General features: G+C 36.4%; 1 protein-coding gene across 8 annotated transcripts in view; it reads right to left on the bottom strand.

The window, feature by feature from the left end:
- PUM2 (pumilio RNA binding family member 2) overlaps positions 1 to 23,737 on the bottom strand; it is a 103,197-nt gene that overhangs the window by 55,535 nt on the left and 23,925 nt on the right. For 4 of the 8 annotated variants that reach the window (XM_080814598.1, XM_080814599.1, XM_080814602.1 and 1 more), the window contains exons 2-7: positions 22,687 to 22,755; positions 14,920 to 15,028; positions 11,250 to 11,437; positions 10,523 to 10,692; positions 7,135 to 7,405; positions 6,801 to 6,894 (exon numbers count right to left, since the gene is read on the bottom strand). In XM_080814598.1, the coding sequence (XP_080670724.1) occupies positions 6,801 to 6,894; positions 7,135 to 7,405; positions 10,523 to 10,692; positions 11,250 to 11,437; positions 14,920 to 15,028; positions 22,687 to 22,737 (883 nt within the window). In that variant the 5' untranslated portion in view covers positions 22,738 to 22,755. Of the gene's footprint in view, positions 1 to 6,800; positions 6,895 to 7,134; positions 7,406 to 10,522; positions 10,693 to 11,249; positions 11,438 to 14,919; positions 15,029 to 21,608; positions 21,731 to 22,686; positions 22,756 to 23,737 lie in introns of those variants that run through there. The other 4 variants (XM_080814597.1, XM_080814600.1, XM_080814601.1 and 1 more) reach the window with 2 other exon arrangements.

The raw sequence follows: 23,737 nt of genomic DNA, 5'->3' as shown, positions 1-23,737 counted from the left end.
CAGAATTAGATCCTTAAATACACCTGAGGGCAAAGGTTTCAAGATCTCCTTCTGGTTCCTCTACCACAAATTATCTTTATCACAGTAGCAAACAATGGATGCAATGATATTCATGCTGTCTCCTACCACTACAAAATCTCAAAGCCAAGATGTAATTTTTTTATATTCCATATTTTGTGATTTTATTTTATTTATTTTTTAAATTTATTTGATAGAGATCACAAGCAGGCAGAGAAGCAGGCAGAGACGAGGAAGCAGGCTCTCCGCTAAGCAGAGAGCCTGATGTGGGGCTCGATCCCAGGACCTTGGGATCATGACCCGAGCCAAAAGCAGAGGCCTTAACCCACTGAGCCACCCAGGCACCCCTATTTCGTGATTTTAAAAGACTGCTTTTAAAATCTCAAATACTACTGGAGCATACAAAATGTAAAGCCAAGTCCTTGTGTACTCTCTACTGACCACTGGTTTATAGTCTTCTAAATCTTTCAATTTTAGAAATAATTTTAACATAGCTTTCTCCACATTTATGTTAAATATGAAATTTCAGATAGCTGAAAAACAAGGAATTAGTTCCACCTAATGGATACATATTGAACCTTCTGCTGAAAGAAGTTTCTTACTTGTTTTAAGCTCACGATTCATTTAAGAAATATTTACAACATGCTAGACATCAAATATGCTTGTGTATTACATAAATACTTATTTATGTTTGCACATACATATACACAAATGTGTTTGTATCTGTGTGTTTATACATATACGCTAATAAAAATATACATCCTTCTACATTTTTTTTTCAAAGATTTTATTTATTTGTTTGACACAGAGAGAGAGATCACAAGTAGGCAGAGTAGCAGGCAGAGAGAGGGGGGGAAGCAAAGTAAGCAGAGTAGCAAGCAGAGAGAGAGGGGGAAGCAGGCTCCCTGCTGAGCAGAGAGCCCGATGTGGGGCCTGATCCCAGGACCCTGAGACCATGACCTGAGCCGAGGGCAGCGGCTAAACCCACTGAGCCACCCAGGTGCCCCCATCCTTCTACATTTTTAAATGCACATATACAGTCACACATTTTATACTGTAGACTATAATGATACTTCAATATGTTTTCACTTGCCAATTAATCACAGGTCCCTTTCTATGTCAACAGATAATCTAGGCTGCCTGGGTGGCTCAGATGGTAAAACGTTTGCCTTCTGCTCAATTCATGATCCTGAGTCCTGGGCTGGGGCCCCACATTGGGCTCCCTGCTCAGAGGAGAGCCTGTTTCTCCTGCTCCTTCTGCTGTTCCCCACCTGCTTGTGCTCTCTGGCTTGCTGTCAAATAAATAAATAAAAATCTTTAAAAAAAAAATTTTTTTTTTTGTTTTAGGGGTGCCTGGGTGGCTCGGTCAGTTGAGTGTCTGGCTTCAGCTCAGGGCATGATCTTGGGGTCCTGGGATTGAGCCCTCCACTGGACTCTGGCCTCAGAGGCAGGTTTGCGTCTCCCTCTCCCTCTGTGATCTCTTTGGCTCTTTCTAATAAATAAATAAAATGTTTAAAAATTTTTAAGATAAAGTTCTCTTTCTCTGATAGACAAAGAACTAGAGATTAAAACAAAAAACACTTTTTTAATAAAGATTTTATCCATTTATTTGAAAGCGAGTGGGGCAGGGAGGGGCAGAGGGAGAGGGGCAAGAAGACTCCCCACTGAGCAGGGAGGCCAACGTGGGGCTCAATCCCAGGACCCCGAGATCACCTGAGCCAAAGGCAGATAGATGCTTAACTGGCTAAGCCACCAAGGCTCCCCTCTCATTTAAACTTTATATCTATCAGGAAAAGGACCCATTTATCTCCAAGCTATTTTCTAAATACATTCTTTTATTAATTTGAGATGTCAATTAAAATTAAAATCTAGGGGCGCCTGGGTGGCTCAGTGGGTTAAAGCCTCTGCCTTCGGCTCAGGTAGAGCCCCGCATCAGGCTCTCTGCTCAGCGGGGAGCCTGCTTCCCTTTCTCTCTCTCTGCCTGCCTCTCTGCCTACTTGTGATCTCTGTCAAATAAATAAATAAAATCTTTAAAATTAAATTAAATTAAATTAAGTAAAAAAATAAAATTAAAATCTACCCCTGCACACTAAACAGACACACACTTGCACATATGTCTACTGTGAAGTGTTCTTGTCTGTTATCTACCTGTATATACCTAGGTTAGTACCACACTGTTTCAATCACTGAAAACAGTAACTTCTGACATATGGTTGAGTAGGTCCCCCTTTCCACTTTAGTTTTCCATTAATTTTCTCATTTTACTTTTCTAAAACAAACATCAAAAACAAATTTTAAAGTTCCAAAAAAAATCCTACTGGGATTCCAACCAAGAATACATTAAATCTACAAATTAATTTAGGTAAAGTGACATCTTCATAGTTTTGAGTTTTCTTCAAAGGTCTGTGTCCACATTCATTCGAGACTTCAGGAAAAGGTATAGTCAGCTATGCGTTGCACGTCTTTAGTTAGTAGGACTCCAATCCTTAGCTTCTAGTTTCTCTGTCTCTGCCAAGTACTGATCATTTTGATCATTTTGGGTTTAGTGTTCTTGGACATTTCCTAAGTTTTTATTCTCCAGTTCATTTCATCCTAGGTGACAGCTACTCAATAATGAAGCCCACCTAGGTCTTTTTACTTACAAGACTCTGAAAACGTTGATTTTCACACCATTTTGTTGTTTCAAGACTGATCTTTGATGGCTTTAAGTCCTTTATCTCCTAAGATTATGAATCAACTTTTAAAGTTCTTTCCGAAACTTTAGGGTTCCCTTATTTCTACATTTTGGGTGTAAATTCTACTGTTTTTACACAACTGGCTGCTTTCTGGCTCATCTTTCTTGTTTGCACAGTGAATTTTGTTTGCAATACTACTGGAGAGATTCTCTCATAATCACCTGTGCATCAGGTGGTATCAAGACTGCCAACTACACCTCATGAAGTTAAGTCTCCAAACCAAGTCTTATTTATATTTGTGACCTGGGTGCTCTTACTATACCCATGGTTAGCACGACTCAAACTCCAATCCTGGTGTGTGTAGGCCCTCTATTTATTTGCCTCCTACAGCCCTCTGCAGGCTATACAGTTTATTTTTATTTACTCCCATGGATTACCTCTCGTTTTCCTATACTACAAAATTTCCAAACCACCTCAACAATCCCTTTTCTTTTCTCTTTCTTTCCCTTTTCAGTGTAGATATCTATTTACAAAAAATAATTTTGATATAAACTAAGAACAGTTTTAACATTTTTAGTAGTTGAAAATAATAGTTTGCAACACATGAAAATTACATAAAATTCAAATTACAGTGTCCACTGTATTTTATAGGAATACAGCCATACTCATTCCTATGTCATTTAAGGTTGTTTTTGTGCTCTAACACCAGAGCTGAGTAGTTGTAACTGAAACCATATAGCTTGCAAAAATTTTAATATTTACTATCTGTGCCTTTATAAAAAAAGTTTGTCAATCCCCACTCTAGAAGAATCTTCTAGAGCCACACTATTACGTTACAACCACATATAGCTACAGAGTATTTGAAATGTGATTAGTCTATTGAGATCGGCTTAAAGTGGAAAAATCCATACCTGATTTGGAAAGCTTCATATGAAGAATTTAAATTTCTCAATAGTAAGTTTTATACTCGTCACATTTAAAATGACATTTTTGGATCTAATGGGTTAAATAGTCTGTTCAAATTAATTTCATCTATTTCCTTATAGTTTTCTAAAAATGTGGCTACAAGGGCACCTGGGTGGCTCGGTGGGTTAAGCCGCTGCCTTCGGCTCAGGTCGTGATCTCAGGGTCCTGGGATTGAGTCCCGCATCGGGCTCTCTGCTCAGCAGGGGGCCCGCTTCCCTCTCTCTCTCTCTGCCTGCCTCTCTGTCTACTGTGATCTCTCTCTGTCAAATAAATAATCTTTAAAAAAAAAATTCTTAAAAAAAATGTGCCTACAAAAGAATTTAAAATTCTATGTAGCACATATTATATTTCTATTATACAATGCTGTTCTAAAATGGGCTTTCAGCTAGCCAAGAGATGACTAGGCAAACCTGGATACTAAGACTGATGGTCAACAATGAACATATTTAACTATGGAACGAAGATTAAAAGGTGGAGTCAGTTTTGGTAAATTATGCTTAGAAATAGTTCCATTTTTATTCAGGTTTTCAAATTTATGTGCATGGTTTCCCAGATGGCTTCAGAAAGTTCTGCCAAGACTTAAAAGACAACGTGAGTCCAATGTTACTTGAAATACTCTAAGGTATTCAAAGGGGAAATAGTTCTAAATTCTTTTCATGCAGTGATCATATTCCAAAATCTGAGAAAAATACAAAATATGCAAACTTAAGGATTAATTTCATGTACACATTACTGATGCAAACATCCTAAATAAAACATGAACAAACTGAAAGAGCTCATTAAGACATTATATGCATTTTTTATTCCATGAACACAAGAATGATTCAATTAGAAAATACTTATAAACTTTAATATCTGCTATAACCAAGAGCTTCCATAGATACCAATTTAAAGATTTAATAAAAGATAGAAGGCCATTTACTAGGTCAGCAAAAGACAAAATACATAAAAACATACTTATCAAGAAATATGCAAACTTAGGTGATAAAAACTTTAAAGTACTGATAAACAACACAAAAGCAGACTTAACAAAAGTAAAGATACACCATGTCCTGGTTAGAATACTTAATGTAATAAAGATGTAGATTTTCCAGAAGTTAATTTAAAATTTAAACCCAATCTTCTGGAAGTAAATAAATAAGCAAATTACTGAAATGCATATAAAAAGGCAATTAAGAAAAGAAAATTTAAAACTTCAAAAAGGCAGAGCAATTGGTATACTAGCCTGTCACATATTAAAACATACCATAAAGCCTCGAGAAATAAAAAAGGGTTATACCAGTCTGTATAGAAGACAGGAAAACACTACTCTTTTTTTTTTTAAGATTTTTTTAATTTATTCGACAGAGAGAGATCACAAGTAGACAGGCAGAGAGGGAGGGGGAAGCAGACTCCCTGCTAAGCAGAGAGTCCCACAAAGCAGGGCTGGATCCCAGGACCCTGAGACCATGACCTGAGCCGAAGGTAGAGGCTTTAACCCACTGAGCCACCCAGGCGCCCCATTACTCTTTTTTCTTAAATTTTATTTATTTATTTCAAAGAGAGAAAGTACCCACACACGCATGCACAAGCAGGGTGAGAAAACCGTAAGCCAACTCAGTGCTGAGCCCTCTAAGGGGCTCAATCATGACCTTGAGAGCATGACCTGAGTGGAAATCAAGAGTCAGATGCTTAAGCGACTGAACCACCCAGGTGCCCCCTGAATCACTACATTTCTAATGAGGGGGACTAAGTATAGGAATAAAGGAAGCTGGGGGCAAAGAATGCATACTGCTTTTAGAAACCATCCAGAAGGGGTACCTGGGTGGTTCAGTGGGTTAAAGCCTCTGCCTTCAGCTCTGGTCATGATCCCAGGGTCCTGGGATCAAGCCCCGCATTGGGCTTTCTGCTCAGCAGGGAGCCCACTTCCTCCTCTCTCTCTGCCTGCCTCTCTTCCTACTTGTGATCTCTATCTGTCAAATAAATAAATAAAATCTTGAAAAGAAAAGAAAAGAAAAGAAAAGAAAAGAAAAGAAGCCATCCAGAAACATGCGGTCACCTTTGATTAAAACCAAAAATAAAATAGGGACCTAGGAGACCTTCTTGGATTGACATAAAACAATACAAAGGTAAGGGAAGAGAATCAACTTAGTTTCTATCACCTCTCCCCACCCCGCTCCCAGCCTGCTTTCATAGATTACGATGTGAAGAATAGTCACACCTTCTCCAACAAGAAAATAAATTAAGATCAGCTAAAATCAGGCATAAAAACAGTTACGTAAATCTACACGTGATAAAATAACACTATATATATATATATACACATTTACCAATGTCATATTCCTGGTTTAGGTACTACACTATAATTATGTAAGATGTACCCATATAGGGAACGCTGGTGGGAAACCTCTCTGTACTCTCCTTGCAACTCCAAGTGAATCTATAATTATTTCCAAAAAAAAAAAAAGGTGAAAAAACAAACATAAAACCCCAACATGGACAACATGTACCAATGCTTCAGCAGTAACAAATGCATAATTACAGTAATTCACATTGAAAGCTAAAGGTCAAAGACCCAAATAACTTAATGAAGAAAACATTTTAAGGAATTTTCTTGGGAATATAATTCTTTAAAATAAATATTTTAGGGGCACCTGGGAGGCTCAGGTGTTAGGGAGTCTGCCTGAGGCTCGGGTCCTGATCCCAGGGTCCTGGGATCAAGCCCCGCATTGGGCTCCCTTCTCGGTGGGAAGCCTGCTTCTCCCTCTCCCATTCCCCCTGCTTGTGTTCCCTCTCTTGCTGTGTTTCTGTCAAATAAATAAATAAATCTTTAAAAAAAAAACAATAAACATTCTGATTGATAATAGACAGACCTACATTTGAACTTCCAAGTGTCTGACTCAACTTCACACTGAGAAAAAAAACATATGTGCTAACAGCTTTCATCAAGTTATACAGATTTTCATTTCATCAAGGATACAATAATCAGAAACGGTTCTTTCCTAGTTAATCTATATTCTTGCCATGTAATTAATTACTCTTTGATCTCAATGAAATGTTTTAAAACATCACGACGTAACACCATTCAATAGAAAAATGAAGCGTTCTAATTAACACTAACACAAGACTTTCTAACAGTCTCATCAAAGTGGTTGGACTCACCTATATGCGGCTGCTGCGCTGCAGCTAACGCGTACTGCTGCTGCTGAGCCGCAGTTAACTGCTGAACTGTTAACGCATTAGTCCTCTGAAAGAGCTATTAGAGAAAATATTTGATGCCAAGATTAGTCTCAAAGCATTTCATTTCTATTTAGAAAGCTGTGAATAGTGTATTTTAACACTGATCTCAATCACTTTCTCAACCATAAAAACATTTTATTTCTAAAACATCAAGTACTTAAGAATACTCCTGTTATTCAGGTCAAAGCCTCACAGCACTTCAGCTACACCAACACAGAGTTAAGAGGAGCTTCTTTAAAGGAGGGTCACGCTTTACCTGCTGCTGGGAATTGTAGTCAAAAAGGCCTACAGTTGCTCCTGAAGAGTCCATGGGTACCTGATTACCAGGATAGTCAAACTGTAAGGAATCCAGACCAACTTGTTCCATGGCATCCAGATTCTGAGTTTCAGGATTTGAAAATTCTTCAACAAGTGGTTTATTAGCTGTAGGATTAGGAAGAGGCCCCAATCCTTCTGGGGGATTAGTACTGGGGCCCAGGCGCTCAACTACTTCAGTTGGAGAGGCTTGACGACTTCCAGGAGTACGACTATATAAAGAAAACAGAAAGGCTTTATGATTAAAAGTAGTCAGTCAGTCACAGGTGGAATGGAAAAGTAGGAAAATCATGAAAAACAAATGGCGGTAAAATACAGAGGGCAAATCAGGCACACCAGGTCACTAACGTACTCCACTTCAGCAATTTTTTCTAATTTAACTTCCTCTTAAGAACAGACATGGTTTTGTTTTGTTCATACTACTAACGATCGCTCTAATTTGAATGGCATAAAGATGTAACTCAATTTTACACTTAAGGAAATTGGCCAATATCACAATTTAGGCTTAGACTACCTGAAACTTTTCTCAAATCAGACAAAATGAATGGTAAGTGTGAAGAGCAGACTATCAAGTGACAAATATGGGAAGACTCAAAACCAAAACCCACCTACCACACTTCTGGTCTTGTCCACCAGCATAAAATTATGCCATGATATCCTGCTTAGTAACGGTTCCGAAAAAAACCGAAACTGGCCATAAAGGACGGCTTTCATGACTTCAGAGTGTAAAATGTGAGATACAATGCAAAAGGACATGAACTAAGATGAAGGCTGACTCCAGTCTGTCTTTAAATATGATTTTGAGCACATCATTTCATCTCCCAGGCCTTAGTTTCTTAAATGAGACTAAAGACATAACCTTCTTGTGCTTTTTGTTTCAAGTAAGGGCAAAAAAATGAAGTGTGAAAAGCCTCTATGACAACTCTCCAAAAACCATCTTTATCACACAAAAATGTTTCAGTTTAAATCATCAGGAAGAGGGGCGCCTGGGTGGCTCAGCCGACATCTGCCTTTGGCTCAGGTCATGATCCCGGGGTCCTGGGATAGGGCCCCGAGTTGAGCTCCCTGTTCAGCGGGGAGCCTGCTTCTCCTCTCCCACTCCCCCAGCTTGTGTTCCTGCTCTCTGTCAACTAAGTTAATAAAATCTTTACTTAAAAAAAAAAAAAAGTACCAGAAAGAAATGGAAATTTATAACATATTTACCAAGAATTAAGTATTCCCAACAATAGAAAAGAGTATACTTCATATAAAACAGCAATTTCCCCTATTAACAAGCCTTTTTAATTTTCTCAAAAAACTGAGCATCAGAGTTTCCCTTTTTATCAACATCTTTCATGGTCTAAACCTTATTTTTACTTTATTCCTAGACATAATCTATCCTCATTTACAGTGTCTTTTCTTCTACAGAAATATTTTATGCAAGATCTCTTCCCTCACAAGAAGTTTGTTCTGAGGAACATGAGCTCACAGTATATGCAAACATTAAATACATTAAGTAAGTAACAGTAACTATTTTACCTGGCTTTCAGGGCCAGTTGTTAACACTTATGTAATTCTTCCCCCATGTTCAGGAGCTTCACATCGAGATAAATTTCCTAACATGTAAGGAGCATTTTACAAAGTAATTACTTAATGAAATTACTTAATTGTAAGAATTGGTTTCCAGATATTTAGGTGAACTTACATTTTATTTAAAAATCAACCACTATCCTTGCAATATTTAGAAGAAATTTCTAATTCCTTTCCCCTTTTAACCATACCTAATTTTTCATGTGAATATTTGAAGGTTTTTCTTTCAGAATATATGGGAAGGAAAAAAAAACCTGAAAGGATCTTCTTTAATTTTAAAAAAAGCCTGCTATAGTTCTTCACTTCCTTTCAGTTCTACACTTCAGTGATTATATACTGATGCTATATCAATTAATGTACATATTAGTGGTATGTTAGCATAGTGACCATATGGCCATAGCTATTAGCCCAAAACATTTTTACACTATCAAACATAATACTGTATCTAGAATATTTCAGAAACAACTTTAAATGCATACCCCAAACTTAGTGGAGTAAAACTGGAATGCTAATAAATGTAATGAAGTTCTTATTATGGAGAAGCATAGTCTTTCAAACAAACAACTCTAATATAGCAATAAATAGAGGATATAATAGAAAAAAGGCACTGCGCTACTAAGTGGTGCTATTTTCTTGCTATAGTTAATGGTGTATTAACACTTCAATTATAAATGCATACTGTGAAGGGCTCATAATCAACTCAGTTTTAAATATATGCCCTTGACTAAAACTTAGATCAGGTAATTGCAGAAAAGTAAAATCAAGATAAGGTTCTAAAACAAATTGAAAAACATTAAAATTTATTTCTTATCAAAGAGGTTTACTGGTTTTGGATGCTTTTTTGCACTTAACAGACACAAATGGCACTGTTTTAAGCAGCATTGTTACTCTGCTTTTGATAATTACAGGCAATAAATGTAAAAGCATACCATCCACATATATGGTTATATTCAGTTAACTGAGATTCCATGGTTCACAGGATCTCAATGAAACAGCTCATTTTTCAGGTATAAGCCCCAAAGCATCTGACTAATGAAGTGTAAAGTGTAGGAATTCAGTATGAAGAAAACAACTCCCTATTATCTAGGTAAATGTATACTGTCTAATCTGAGATCAAAGCTAGAAGACTTATTTAACTGCCATAAAGAGAGAACTGAAACGTTAACAACTTAAAGATTTCTAAGCGCAAAGCTAACTTTTTAAAATCTCTAATATGTTCCCTACCTCCTAAATTCAGGAATATTAAGTATTACCATAAATTCATATACACTAATAAGGAAGGTCACAGATCCTAAAATAATTATGTTTCCTCATTTCTGAGATTAGGAATTAGATTGGGTGGGGGTGTTGGGGATACAATACAGGGATAGAAGGAAGAGGAAACTCCACAGAAAGCTGCTCAAGAGCAACCCCAAAGGAGTCTGCCAAGAAAAACCAGATTAAACCTAAAATTCACTAAATTTTAGCAGGGAGGAAAAAGTTAAAATTTAGACTATCATATTAGCAGAAAAATAACAGCAACTTCTAACATTATTCCTTTAATGAAATGCACTGTTTGAGACTATTTTGAGGAATTATTTTTTTAAATGGTGCATAATCAACTAATACTCCTTATGAAAAAAATTAAATCTACTGGATTAACACAAGATACAAAGGAAAATAAAATAAACCAAAACTGGAAAATGTCTATATCAATCACATCAACTAGTAGTATCATCCCTGAAGATATGCTTTTCTTCTTGAGAAAGTTAAAGTCTTACTTAAAATCTTTGCAATCGGCATCCATTCCATTTGGCAAACCTCTGCCATTTATTTTAGAATCATCATCATCTCCTTGTTTAAGATCTCTGTTTTGGTCCTCCTCAAATGGAGAAGCCTTGCCTTTTTGATCTCCTTTCTCAGGTCCATCTGTTTCAGCATCTCTAGTGCCCTGAGGAAAAAGAATCTGTTTGATTCTGAATATTTAATAGAACACAAAAAAAGGCACCGTAAGGTGACCTAAAACTATGCTATAGTGCATGTAAACAATAAAAGCATTGTATCTTATTTTAATGTTGTAATCAACTAATTTATCAAAGGCCAAAAAACTGAGCACAAAACAGTGATTTATAACAGAAGGGCTAAGGCAACCTTAACTATAGCGGTGCTAGAAAAGCAGTAACACCACAGACAAGATTAAAATTCTATTTAAGGCATATGATTCTGTTTAGTTACTTCCACATCAAGCACTACCATGAATAAACAATTAAAATCTTGCAAATTATGTTTCTTAACTACTATGGTTGATATTTGTAACATGGCTAAGATTATATTCCCATTGGTTCTCTATTTCATGTATTTCAAGAAGTGGCCAAGAGAAGAAAACCAGAGCCCAACAGCACGAAGATTTCCTCTAGCTCTGGGAAGAGCCAAAAAAATAAATGAATTTAAAGATAACCAAATAACCACTGAATAATTATTAAATATTTATTTATTCAAAATACTTACAAAAGTTCCCTTCCTAAATCGAGAATCCAATTTATCAGCAGGAGAAGAACTTAATACATATTCTACCATGCTCACACCAAGGCCTCCACTTTCTGATCGCGGAGACAGTATTGCATTTACTTCACTGTTTCCATGAAAACCCTGTCCAGATCTTCTCTGTACCATAATAGGCTGGGACATAGAATGGTCTGTTTGGAAGGAAGAACACAATTATACATTTGTACTTTTAAATTAATCAAAATGTATCTACATAAATTAACATATTAAGGTAAAAAAATCAGCATCTTGTTTTATTTTAAATGTTATTATGATCCTGATAAAAAGCTTTCATACTGCTGAGACTCGCTGGCCTGGGCACATTTCTTGGGAACACAGAAAGCAAGTCATTTGGTTTAAAAAAAAAAAAAAAAAAAAAAGTAAAAAGCTGATATAAGAACAGTCAAACCAGAAAGGTCAATGGAGACAGAAACGTTAACCTGAAGGCTCAGCTGCCAATAAGGATCTTGTTAAATACTAAAGCTTTCTTAGTGATTCATAATAATTCAAAACAAAAACCTTTAGAAGTGAAACCTAGAAGAATAAAAATAACTCCCAAACTGGCAGGGGCACACCTCAAGCTCATAGTTATATATACTGGATGGATTCAGAACACATGGCTGTACGACTATAAACACAAACAAGTAAGTTTGGAAAAAAATCAGTTAATATCAGAGAATTTTCTATTCTTGGTGTAAAAACTGTCACCTAAACATTATTTTTAGAAGTCCCTTCTAGGGGCTCCTGGGTGGCTCAGTTTGTTAAGCATTGGCCTTCAGCTCAAGTCATGATCCCAGAATCCTGGGATCAAGCACCACATTGGGCTCCCTGCTTGACAGGGAGCCTACTTCTCCTTTCCCTTTTGCCTGCAGCTCCCCCAGCTTGTGTGCTCTCTCTCAAATAAATAAAATCTTTTAGAATAAATAAATAAATAAATAAAAGTCCCTCCCAGTTTAAAGGTTTTCATTTCTTTTTTCTTAAAGATTTTATCTATTTATTTGACAGACAGAGATCACAAGTAGGCAGAGAGGCAGGCAGAGAGAGAGAGAGGAGGAAGCAGGCTCCCCGCTGAGCAGAGAGCCGGACACGGGACTCGATCCCAGGACCCTGGGATCATGACCTGAGCCGAAGGCAGAGGCTTTAAACCACTGAGCCACCCAGGCGCCCCAAAGGTTTTCATTTTTAACAAAAAAATTATTCATCTGGTATGAATACCTTTCTACACATTTTGTATGCTTTTTAAAAAAATTAACATATAATGTATTATTAGCCCCAGGGGTACATGTCTGTGAATTGTCAGGCTAACACACTTCCCAGCACTCACCATAACACATACTTTCCCCAATGTCCATAACCCAACTACCCTCTCCCTACCTACCCCCACCAACCCTCAGTTTGTTTTAGGGCCACCTGGGTGGCTCAGTTGGTTAAGCATCGGCCTTCGGCTCAGGTCATGATCCCAGGGTCCTGGAATCGTGGCCCACAGCAGGCTCTCTGCTCGGTGGGGAGTCTGCTTCTCCCTCTCTCTCTGCCAGCCTCTCTGCCTACTTGTGATTTCTCTCTCTCTCAAATAAATAAATAAATGAAAATCTTAAAAAAAAAAAAAAAGAGTCTCTTATGGTTTGTCTCCCTCCTGATCCCATCTTGTTTCATTTTTTCCCTTCCCTACCTCGTAAGCCCCCCACTTTGCCTCCCTTTTCTACACATTTTTATGACAAAAAGAAAAAAAACAGTAAGATTAGAGAACAAATGGAATACAAATATAATAAAACATTTGAGGCAACATTTAAATAGATTTACCAAAAAAATTTTTTTTAAGGCACCAATAAGCTAACTCTGGTTCATTTGTTATCACATGTAATACTCAATATTAAGTCTAGTCCTTAAGAGGCTGAACTATCATGGTGGTACTCAGCCATCACTTCATTAACCCTATGTTTTTAAATGACTACTATTTTGTTAAGGCATATTAAAACATTTCCATTATAGTACCTTTATCCACAAGGGATTAGTCATTATAATTTTTCATTCAATCATTCACCCATTCATTAACATAGTTCAAATGTTGGTTTATAGTCTCTTGTATGCTGGGCATTGTACTATGTATGGGGATTCCAAGAACAAGACAGTTCCTGCCCTCAAAGAGATCACAGGTTTAATATAAAGCAATCATAACAGAGTAAAAGTGCATCATTAAAAATGATACAGGAGGGCGCCTGGGTGGCTCAGTGGGTTAAGCCGCTGCCTTCGGCTCAGGTCATGATCTCAGAGTCCTGGGATCGAGTCCCGCATCGGGCTCTCTGCTCAGCAGAGAGCCTGCTTCTCTCTCTGCCTCTCTGTCTACTGTGATCTCTCTCTGTCAAATAAATAAATAAAATATTTAAAAAAAAATAAATAAATAAAAAAAAATAAAAATGATACAGGATACTATGGAAACAAAAAGAAGGGGCATTAATCCTTCCCAGTATTAGAGTGAATTCCAAAGGAAGTGATATGAAGGGTAAAGAGTTAAAGTGAGCAAAAAAACAGGTGAACATGAGGGTGAAAAGGTAACTTCAGCTAGAGAAACTAACTATATGATAAAGTCTCCTGCAGTCATGGAAAGACTCTTCTTTAGAACAATTCCTCTAGAACAAGGAATATATTACTCTGTACATACTTGGCATTCAATAAATGTTTGTTTTATAAACAAAATAAATTCTCATTTTTTATTCATTCCTAATTTCCTCATATCTCTGGGTAAAGACTAATATTTATCTTTAAAATTTTATCCCTACAACTAAAAAAAGTTAAGTTACAAAAGGAAGTGGAACAAGAAATTCAAAATACAAACTTGACACTAAAATAAATATATAAGTATGTTGCTTAAATGTTTTATTGCTTATCCTCCAAATATAACATACCAAAAATACTTCCCAACCATCCATCTTAGAAATAATCTCTCATTACCATGTTGTGCTCAAGATGTTTTGCTTCAGAATGCTTTAAAAAATATTTGGTTCTAGTAAATAAAGTAATTAAGCACTCAACCTTCAAAACAAAAATCAAAACATGTCTACCAGTCAAGTTTTCAAACACACGTTATTTTATTTTAAAGACTGTATTTGGGATGCCTGGGTGGCTCAGTCAGTGAAGTGTCTGCCTTCAGCCCAGGTCATGATCTCAGGATCCTGGGACTGAGTCCCACATCAGGCTCCTTGCTCAGTGGGGAGCCTGTTTTTCTCTCTGGCTGCAGCTCTCCCTGCTTGTTCTCTCTGACAAATAAAAAAAAAAAAATCTTTAAAAAAAATTAATTAAAAAAAAAGATTTTATTTATTTTTGCAAGAGAAAGAGAAAGCACAAGGGTGGGGGGGGGAGGGCAGAGGGAAAATAAAGAAACACCCAGGTAATTTACACTCAAAATTTAAGTTTAGTTTGATTATCATCCAGTAGTATTTTACTGTGACAAATGCTTCTAATTATCAAGTAGACCATTAGATAAGGGTTAATTTACATTAAAAATGTACATTATAATGACTTATAAAATTTTCAACAAAGACATCACAAATTTGCTCTAAATACTGTCTGGGGATAGACAGGGTTTCAAAAAATTCAAGTCAAGTCGTAATTCTCACACATAACAGCAATAACTTACGAGAAGTTCCCCAGGCAGTCTCTCTCCATTCATCATCCCCAAGAAATATGCCTTTTTGTCCATCTTTTGTTGAATCATCAGGTTCCCAAAACTTTTTGGTAGGCAAAAGCTATTCAGGAGGAAAAAAATATTAATTTAAGTTTCATTCTAATTGCAAATTTATTCTAATTCTACGTGGTTTGTGAAAGCAAACTTACCACCAATATGAAATTAGTTTTCAATATTAAGGAAAATTCAGAGAGAACTATTTTCTATTTTGTTTTGTTAAAAATAAAATAATCCCAAGCTTAATGTTTGGGGACTGGCTCTAATAATTTAAAACCTGAACCCTAGTCAAAGTCCCCTTCTGACTTGTCTATATGTTTGAAATGGTTTTACCACCATGTGACTTTCTTTGTAAATTTTTTCAAAAAACTTACTAAATTTTGTACTCAATATAAATAAAAACATCTATACAAAAGATGAAAACCTCTCCTTTACTTCCAAGGACTGCGCTTGGATCATCTCCTATCCCACAGCTTCCATGATAGAAAATTCATCTTCACTTTTACTTTACTTATTCAATGGAAGTTAACCTCATGACTCTTCCTAGGTCTGGAATGCTAGCAATCTATCAATTTCAAATCAGGAATCTATGGATGGTGGAAGACACACAGAAAGGAACCTCAAATACTTCTGAAATAATCTAAAAGCCCCATGCTCTATCTACCATATATATGACACACACAGCACATTAAAACTATGTTGACAGAATGATTCACTGATTATTCAAAATGTACATTTGGCTAATTCCTAATGATACTTATCCAAGCCTCTCCTCTCTACCTTCCCTGACACTCAGAGATGGACTGGAGATATGTCTGTTTGAAAACAATAGACTGGTTTTCTGAGACATGCATTTGGCATTTTAAATAAGCATTCTTAAGACCTCCTCCCTCTCAGCCCATAATTAGGTACCCTGTCTTTCAGTGCTCATAATTAAACCTGTATACTTCTAACACTACACTTATCACACTAAATTACCTGTGTTTGCCTCCTTAGGGGCTTGGTAACCTTATTTTCAGAGAGCTCACAAACATACTAAATGTAATAAAACGAACTCAGTAAAACCTGAACTGGATCTGAGAAATAAAACTGGGCGGCGGGTGGTGGTGAAAGCGTGAGTGGAAGGCGAAAAAGATAAAGTAAATCATGAACAAAGGCCCAACCTAATAAATTGCACTGTGTGTACAACAAGGTATGAGATGGATGAACAGATGAGAGCATGTCAAAGATGATGCTGGTAAAGCTTTCTTGATCAGATCCTGAGGAGCCTTAAAGACAAGCTAAAGAAAAGTACACATTACTTTGAAGTAAAGGGAATCCAGAGAGGTTGTTAAGAGTGACATTACATTTCAGAAAACAACTCAAGTTGTAAGCTATAAGAATAATGGATATTCTAGACTACAGACAAGGAAATCAGTTTAACAGAACTACAACAGGGCCAAGATGGTAAGAACTAAAACAGGGTAGTAACAGAAAGAACCAGAAAAATAAAATGGTTTGAGAGTTATTTATATTTAGTAGCAGTCAACAGGATCTGATTATGAATGGGGAGGAAACTGATAAAGTTTTAAATTTGGGTAATAAGGTAAATGGTAGTACTACAGAAGCAGCTTTGAAGGCAGGGGGGGAAGTTCAATTTGTGCATGTTCCTAATCTACAGATTTTTTGCTAAACTAGATTTGATTTTAAAGGAAAGCAACTTCTGCTATTTTAAAAAGAATAATTTTTCCACGTTAGGAACACCCTGGGCTGCAAATGATTTGTATTGAAAGCACAGACATTTTAAACAATAATCTGCAACCTCTTCCTTTGGGTTTTTGTTGTTGTTGTTTTAAATCTCACTATAAAAGGTTCATGTAAATATTCAAACAAAATGCAAAGCTGATTAATATAATACTAAAAAACTATACTTGATATAAATAACTGAACATTCATTCATAGTAAAACCCAACTTAATCCTTAAAATTATGGTTCCTGAGAAAATAAACTTATACATCATGAAAAAAGACTCTATATCAAAGTAACAGTAACAAATAAGGAATTGAGAATAAAATTCTGACTTAATAGAAGCAGTCATCATAGACACAGAAGTCTTCTAAGACTTAAAACTAATCTTCTAAGGTAGCAGAAGTAATAGAAACTCTCTGAGACCATTCCAAAGCCTTTGTGATAAAGTGCCATGCAGTGCTTTAGTAGAGAAGTTCATATATTCCTGCTTTAAAATACAAATTATACAACTAGGAAAAAAAAAAAATGTTAAGCATTTATCCAATGTGCCTACTTTCTGCCAAGCACTATACTAAGAATATCTTTTCATTTTGCAAATATGTGTAAGTTATCATGCACAGGAAAACAATTTAGTAGTTAATAAAATTAACACCACTTCTGACAGAGGCCTGTACTTTCTAGAAACAACTTTTTGTGACAGTTTAGACATCGATTCCAAATACTTTCAGAAACTACTAGTTTGTGACCAAGAATAAAATTAAAATGAGCTAAATATAGGGGAAGGCAATAATGCGGGATAGAACAGTTAAAAAAAAAAAAGATTTAGGCAGTATGCTGGTTGGAATAGCAATAGAGATTTGCCCCTGGAGACTCTTTTACTACAGTAGAAATGGGGAAGAATATTATACAAAACAAGGGCTAAGAGATCTTAAAGATCTGTACAATACATGATCCACTACCACTTGGTATTAGTTCCACAATTCACAGAAGCTTTAAACCACGGTCAATTTAGTATTTGTCAACTTGCAACTCTGTCCTCCAAGTCAGAAATGATTGGGTGAACATACAAATTCATCCCCCAACTGTCCACCATTTTATTAGTTCCTTCTTTCAAGAAGCATTTATGGCTTGCCCTCTCCATCTTCAAAGAAATCAGTCAAAACCTAGCATGCTGCCTCAAAATATGTATTAAATTCCTCTAGAATTTTAGAGGTGTACTTGATTTTTTTAATGCAAATTGTTACATAAAAATCACATAACCAACCAAATTAACATAATCCTAAGAATCAAAAGAATTTGAAAGGCTTTATGTCTACAATATGGTGTTTTAAATTAAGGTGTTCATAAAAATCCAAAGTGGGACACTTTTGAGGAAGGGGGTGCTATTAATAATTATACCATGACAAGGGCACCTGGGATCAAGCCCCATATCAGGCTCCCTGCTCAGGGGGGAGTTTGCTTCTCCCTCTCCCACTCCCCCTGTTTGTATTCCCTCTCTCTCTCTTGCTGTCAAATAAATAAAATCTTAAAAAACAGTAATAATAATAATTATGCCATGACAACAGATATGTATCTGGACTGTCTGGGCAAATCAGGATGTAAGATGACTCTCTTTATGAATGGAAATTCAGAAAAGAGAGGCACAGATGTTAATAACTAAATCTGTAGACAACAAAAAAAAAAACCACAAGGTAATTCTTTAGAACCCCAGAAGAGTGCTTTTCCAGACTTTAATCTTTTCTGTTAATAAAAGAAAGCAATACTTTTTCATTTTTTCAAATCTTACAACTTCACCAACTCTTCTCCATTCCTAATATGCTTTAACAGAAAACATTAGACGTCATCACTTCTAATAGGAAGCATTACTGTAAATAGTCAAGGCATCCATTCCATCAGTACTATACATGATCTTGGGCCAGTTAATTAACCATTCTGAGCCCCAGTTTCCTCATCTGTAAGGATAATAATAAAGCAACTATCATGAGTTTCTTGAGGCTAGAATGAAATAGCGTAAGTAAACTGCTTAGAACAGTATCTAGCACACAGCAGACACATAAATATTAGATATCTTTACTTCTAAAAAATAGTAACCTTCTAATATTGTAAAATATAAATAACATACTAACCAGCAACATTTAACTGGCTGATTTAAGAACTATGACATTATCCATTATAAAATCTTGTCTATAGCTGTCTGCCTTCTTTTTTAAGTCCATCTGAGTATTTTAAGTGGATCATGAAATAAACAAGATGCCTAATACAGTCCCATTCTGCATGAGGAAACAGAACCAACGTTATACATGTGGCTAGTAAGTGGCAGCATCAGGATTTGAATCCATCAATCTGTATAATTACACTGCTCATTCTCCTTACACTTAACTACCACACTTAAGAACCACAGAAGATGGTTCTTTTCAATCAGTCTAAATCATCAGCATTTCTGAAAATTCTCAGTAGAATACCACTAGATATAATAAACTTTAATGGTATTATCATAATTCAGCCTATATAATGTGGGTATTCATTATAGTGGATAAAGTTTAAGGTAGAATTGTTAAGATAAAGATTTATGTAGACAAAACTATGGTCTGTCTTCAAGTAGCTGGTTTCCATTCCAGTCATCCCTAAAAGCTCAGGTCAGAGCTATAACATTTGAGATACATATAATTCATACAAAAGGTTATTCTTATTACTGTCTTCAATGAAGCCAGTCTTACTTGAGGTCATAGCACTAGTGGTAGATCAGGGAAAACAGAAGTCTCCTTACTCCCCTCTCCAGTATTCCACTTCACCACACCACCTGGGATCTTGGCAGATAATTTTCTTTAAATATCACTGTGTACTGGGGTGCCTGGGTAGCTCAGTGGATTAAGCCTCTGCCTTCGGATCAGGTCATGGTCCTGGGGTCCTGGGATGGAGCCCCACATCGGACTCTCTGCTCAGCAGGGAGCCTGCTCCCCCCACCCCGCCTGCCTCTCTACCTCCTCGTGACCCCCCCGCTCTGCCAAATAAATAAAACCTTAATAAATAAATAAATACATACACACATACTGTGTAAGAAAGGAGGGGGCATTATTTATCATACTAAGCTATGAATACTCCCCAAATAAAACACATTAACTCAGTGACTTAAAGTTAAATTCTGGGTTTCCTAAAGAATTTCAGGCAGAGGCCTCTTTCCCCCATTTCAAAAAATAAACAGGAAAACAGAGCGTGCGTATAAAATAACAGATACGCGTCTCTGCAATGTAGTTTTAAAACACTATACTAATGAAGCTGAGTCCAACCTCCTATGAATTACCTTTGCTCTTTTGAAGCAATATGATGTAATACAAATCAGTGTTTTTTGACAAGAACATGCTATGAAAAATATGGAAAGAATGAGTTTATGAATGGATGAATACAGATCTGTTCCCATTTCTGGATGACCAAATAGAAAAGACTGCCCTTCCGATGATGGGCCAGCAAAGGTATCACAATCTATACAGTACATTTGAAAACAGTCCTATACATAATGCAGTGCTTCCTACATTAAAGATCTACAACAACTTAAGATATAATAAAGAAAACTTTATTTTTGAAGAAAAAGTCAAGAATAGGGCAATGCTTTAAAAAAAGATGTCACATTAAAAAAATAAACAAGCAATTTTAGAAAACTGAAGAGCCAGAAACTCAGGGCTATTTTTAATTTATTAAAATGAATGAATTCTGGGATAAAACAAAAACAAAAAAACCTCACCTGTCAGGAAAGGAGGAGAAGACTGGTGAGAGAGAGACAGGCAAAGAAGGAAATCCCAGAAGGTTCCCTGCTGCCTGTGAGATGAGGAAAGATAGAAAGGCTTGTGGGAGAGAGAACCCAGAGACAGAAACCTGAGGTTTCTTAGCTATCTCCTAGAGGTAACAGAATTAGTTGGTAAACTGTTAAGAAAAAATAATTAGTGGTAACAGCTTATTTAAAAATACATTTCTACTGAATGAAGTTCACAGAAGCACTGATGTACTGCTATCTGCCCAAAAAAGCAGGCAGTCTTAACCCTAGCCACTTTTATACCCTAGCCATTTTTACTCGGCATATCTGAAATTTCCATTAAGAAAGCCTAGCTTTAAGTTTAGATTAACATACTATTCCAACCAAGCTTCTTTTTCCCAAAAACCTCAAGTATACTTCCTCCACCCCCAAATAACTAACCAAACTCTTCCAACTGTTTCTGATCATAACTTTTTTTTTTAATCTGCAAAGATGTCTTTACCTTTATCAACTATTTGGAAAGGGAGGGGGGAAAAGAGCCAATTGGTAAATATACATACAATGTAGATGTAGGAAGTAAAGTGCTTGGAGAAGAGGGTGGGTCTAAGAGAATTAAGTTAATGGTGTGACTTTACTCGCTCTTCAAGTTCGAGGGGTGCCTGGATGGCTCAGTGGGTTAAAGCCTCTGCCTTTGGCTCAGGTCATGATCCCAGAGTCCTGGGATCGAGCCCTGCATGGAGCCCCACACAGGGCTCTCTGCTCAGCGGGGAGCCTGCCCCTCTCCCTCTGCCTGCCTCTCTGCCTACTTGTGATCTCTGTCTGTCAAATAAATAAAATCTTAAAAAAAAATCAAGTTCAAGTTTGTCACAGACTTGGCTGAAACAGTGTTCAAACCTGCTTTTAATTGGTCTTTAGAAAGCAGAATAACCTAAGAAAACAAATAGCAGGGAACAAAACAAAAAGCCCTTTTCAACTGCTTTTTTTTATTCGCCCATAGCGTAAATAAAGCCTAAGTAGCCCCTGTACTGCAGTGAAGCTCTAGTTTGTTGTTTTTTGTCTAAAAAATTATTCCCTCTTTCAAATCTTTCTTAGGGACCAGAATTTTACCTTATGCACTAGACTAACAAGTTTACTTTGGCAATACTTATGCTTAAGCACCTTAACTCACCCTTAAATCAGTCCTCTGAAAATGACAAACTCTTTGGAAAACGCTGTTCTGGAGAAGGGAAGGGTTAGCTAGCTGCAGGGTGCCCTCTTGTGGCCCAGAGGAGTGACTGGACTCTTTTTCTGCATCTGAAGAGCACAGCATTGGATGGAGTGAGTCTCAGGAAGGTCTCTAATCTACCAAAGTAAAATAATCTCCAGGAGCAAGCAGTTATTACACATCTTATGTCTGTTCACGGTTATGTTCTATTAGCAAAGTCCAACTATGTTAGTACTACAGAACACGACAAAATAAAGATGTGACCACAAGGGTTTTTATAAGCAATTAAAGTTTTCTAAATATTCTTCAGGTTTATGGAAAACTAAGCATTTTTTATGCCTTAAATTATGTAATGGTGCAGTTAAATGGAATGCCCCAATGAAAATCATATATTAACAGGACTGATAAAATCTGTTAAAAAATTGAGAATGCTCACGATGTGTCAGTTCATTCAAAGCTAACAATCTACATAAGAGACTAATATAAAAACTGTAACAAAGTAATATAATAAAAATATGTACAAAGATCTATGAGAAGTCAGAAGAGGAAGTAATTCTGCTACAGATAGCAATGGGACAATAGATAAGACTCATTTCTCAGTACAGTCTTGTAGAGGATTAGAAGTTTATTAAGCAAACACTGAACAAGGAGACTTTTTTTTTTTAGAAGAGAATAGTGAACAATTAAGTGTGGCAAAAGCAAACAGCATACAAATATAAAACAGCAGGACAAGGATAAAGAAAAGCTCTTTTCAGAGCAAAGTAATTATTGTTCATTACCAAAATATAAAACATGATCTAAACCAAGTCAATCAAATCAACTAGACACAATCTCACTAAAAATTACCACTAGGGGTTAAAAACACAAAAACAAAAACTGAAATCACCACAACTATAAAACTGTATAATCCAAGATTTTAAAAAACCCATATGTGGAAGACATAACCACTATTTTCAAGAATATTTATGGTTTTCAAGAATAAGTCTCAATGGCTCAAATAATCAATGTGAGGTATACATTCTCAGTATTAATAAATATTTACCTCTCCCATTCCCCGAGATTCTAATGCAAGAGCTTGAAAATCATGATTCATTTCATCCACAGATCAAACCTGTTGAATAACAAAAACAAAAATTAGATAAAAGAAAAATTTAAATAGACTGCATCAAATATTTTTATATTACATTGCTGCTATTACTGCTATTAGCATGAGCTGAGACAGGCAAAAACAGATTTCTCTATGAAGACAGATTTTCCTAAAGAGAGCACATAATAGCAATCTGTATTAAAACTAAAATTAAAACCCTGGGGTCAAAGGTTCTTGGGCTAGTCTGTCTATCAAGAGAAACCCCTACTAGCTGAACAAAACAGATGGAAAGAAAAGAAGAAAAGCAGCAAGCTCAAATACTAAAATAGTCCATTTTTTGTTATAGGTCCAATTACAAAATTACTTTTTTACTTCAGTTAACATTTTTCAAAACTTCTCAGCACTTCATTATTTGTAGATCTGATACCAATGATAAAAAAAAATTTCACTGAGGGGCGCCTGGGTGGCTCAGTGAGTTAAAGCCTCTGCCTTCGGCCCAGGTCATGATCCCAGGGTCCTGGGATCGAGCCCCACGTCGGGCTCTCTGCTCAGCAGGGAGCCTGCTTCCTCCTCTCTCTCTGCCTGCCTCTGCCTACTTGTGATCTCTGTCTGTCAAATAAATCAATAAAATCTTAAAAAAAAATTTTTTTTCACTGAAAGTATTGAAATTTCCTTAAGAGAAGCTCCTTTCCCTTCTCCTTACACCAAAACTGAAGTGTATTTTGTCTTTCCTTTTCTAATTGTTTAGTTTATTATTCACATGACAATGTGTTCTTTAGTCAGAGGCCCTTACCTCCTACCGTTAAGCACTGTGGCGGAAAAATCACTCAACACCGAGGCCACTACAAATTTAGCTTTCCAAGCTTTTGGGTCTTACAATATAATCCTATTATTTCCCCCAATCAGTCTCTCTCTTTTTAAAAATCCAGAGCATATGACATTACAAAGCACTCTGCCCTTCCTGTAAGGGAGGAGTTCTTTGTTCCTACTTTGTCTCTTAAAATTC

This window comes from Martes martes (assembly GCF_963455335.1).
Source record: "Martes martes genome assembly, chromosome: 9".
In the NCBI taxonomy this organism is placed as follows: Eukaryota; Metazoa; Chordata; class Mammalia; order Carnivora; family Mustelidae; genus Martes; species Martes martes.
The sequence above is the reverse complement of the archived record's forward strand: the minus strand, read 5'-3'. Positions and strand labels throughout refer to the sequence as shown.